General features: G+C 46.0%; 1 protein-coding gene across 1 annotated transcript in view; it reads right to left on the bottom strand.

Moving 5' to 3' along the window:
* Nucleotides 1-1,404, bottom strand: part of LOC123134194 (BAG family molecular chaperone regulator 1-like) — a 2,231-nt gene extending 827 nt beyond the window's left edge. Inside the window, exon 1 of the mRNA XM_044553493.1 lies at nucleotides 1,112-1,404. Within this exon, the coding sequence (XP_044409428.1) occupies nucleotides 1,112-1,370 (259 nt within the window). The 5' untranslated portion in view covers nucleotides 1,371-1,404. The remainder of the gene's footprint in view (nucleotides 1-1,111) is intronic.
* Nucleotides 1,405-1,936: the final 532 nt, after the last annotated feature.

Here is a 1,936-nt window from a genome sequence, read left to right as displayed (position 1 = left end):
GCATAAACCGTTTGCTTGCTAGGAAACAAAAATGCAGTATGAAGGTTCGACCATGTGTACGGTTCTGTCTACCTCTCATGCGTGTTATCAGCCACCGGCAGATGCATACAATACCTAGGTGAGCATGTGATGCCATACATTGTCTTCAGTATGGTGAACTAAATGTGCATGCATGTCAGTTGTATGCATTTTTTTAGTCTCTTCTGCATCAACATTGCGTAGTTCGGCAGGAGTAGTGTACTGTACTGTACTGTACTAGTTCTGACTTCCGAAGAAGACGGACTGGGCGGTGGCAACTGTCCTTTTTATTACGGCAATGCTACACGTACAAACGATTTACAGGCTTTTACAGGATGGTTAATCTTGATTGGTCAATAGGTGAGCGGACGGTCCATCCCCTGAAAATTAGGGGGGGGGGAGAGGTTTGTGATTGGTTGTTAGATGGAAGGAGCGTGTAAAAACGTGTAAGTCTTTGTATGTCTAGCATTTTTGTTTTTATTATCTAGAGCAGGACAACCTTGCATTCTGAGTTGTCAACTGTTGGTATTTTTAGAGTAGAATAAAAAAGGAGGGAAAGGTAACGTTATGAGTTTTGCTTCAGTCTCACACTATTTTTTATTTTATTCTAAAGGGAAACAACAAGACTCTGCAGGGTATTCATGAGCAACACATCTGGGAGTAAAACGATCCTTTGTTTGTTGAATTACGTCGATCTACAGAAGCATTTTGCAAGTGAAGATGTGAAGTAAAACTTGAGTGGTGCATGCTACTGCGTTGGCATTTACTTCACACCAAACTGCTATTATGGGTGGGTTCTTCTCAACTGAATCGTCCAACATCTACCAAACAACAACACTAACTGATGCAAGAGGCTGCGGCGTTGTTTGATTTGTTCTCTTACACATAAGCTCATACTCTCCAAAATACGGAGCAGGACAAAAATGAAAGGTATCTGAAACCTATCAGTTATAAGTTTTAAAAATACCCCACAGGAAAAAAAAACCCATCAGTTATAGGAACTACTCGCATAACCTTAAAACCCAAATAGAATACATACAAGAAAACCAAATAGAAAAGAGTTGTCTCAAGAAAACAGATTATGTATACTCACCAAAAGTGCGTGTGGCCCCAATGGAGACATCATGCCATGAGAATCCAGTGGACACCCTCACCATGATCACCTCCTCCGCCCGCCCCCCGTCCCTCTTCTGCACCAGCATCCCTCCCGGTCTCACCTCCCACTCTATCTCCCCACCGCCGCCGACACTGCCATGGCCGCCGCCAGCACTGGCCTTCGACCAGGAGCTCCTCTTGAACAGCCTCTTGGAGTACCTCAGCTTGATCATGGTTGCCTTAACTTTCTGTATCATGCAGCAACCGATTAAAGTTGCGTGTGGTCGTAATGGTAGTCATGGTGCCCAGGCATGTGTGTGTGTATATATAGGACGAGGACGAGGAGCCAGGCTTGCAAAAGGGCGAGGGCGAGGGGGAGGCTTTGGAAGCGTGCGTCTGCGCAAAGAGGCCGACCAACGAGGAGGATGCAGGCAATCTTTGGGAAGTCCATAGCGGGACCCGATGAACAAGCAAAGGAGGACCCATGTTACAGTTCTTGCGATGTGTTTTGCATGGAAAGGGCTGCACATGGGAGGGTTGGCGCCAAAAATGATGAGCTTTTGATGACACGACCGGGGCAATGACATGATAATTGGGGTGGTCGGTTTAGCTTAGGTAGCTAGGCATAAGCCTTTCTTGATTACAGTATTGCCCATCATGTATGGCTGGCCACCACAAGTTGGATAGTTTAAGGGGCCGTGCTCGCTTGGTTGCGGTTGTTTGGAAAGCAAGGAAAGATGGTGATGATGATGGCGAGTGGTGTACGTGCACAGTGTGCGTATTTTGAGTAGCCCCAAAGGTATGTGTGATCTCAGTTTCTGGT

This window comes from Triticum aestivum, chromosome 6B, assembly GCF_018294505.1.
Source record: "Triticum aestivum cultivar Chinese Spring chromosome 6B, IWGSC CS RefSeq v2.1, whole genome shotgun sequence".
Lineage (NCBI taxonomy): Eukaryota > Viridiplantae > Streptophyta > Magnoliopsida > Poales > Poaceae > Triticum > Triticum aestivum.
The sequence above is the reverse complement of the archived record's forward strand: the minus strand, read 5'-3'. Positions and strand labels throughout refer to the sequence as shown.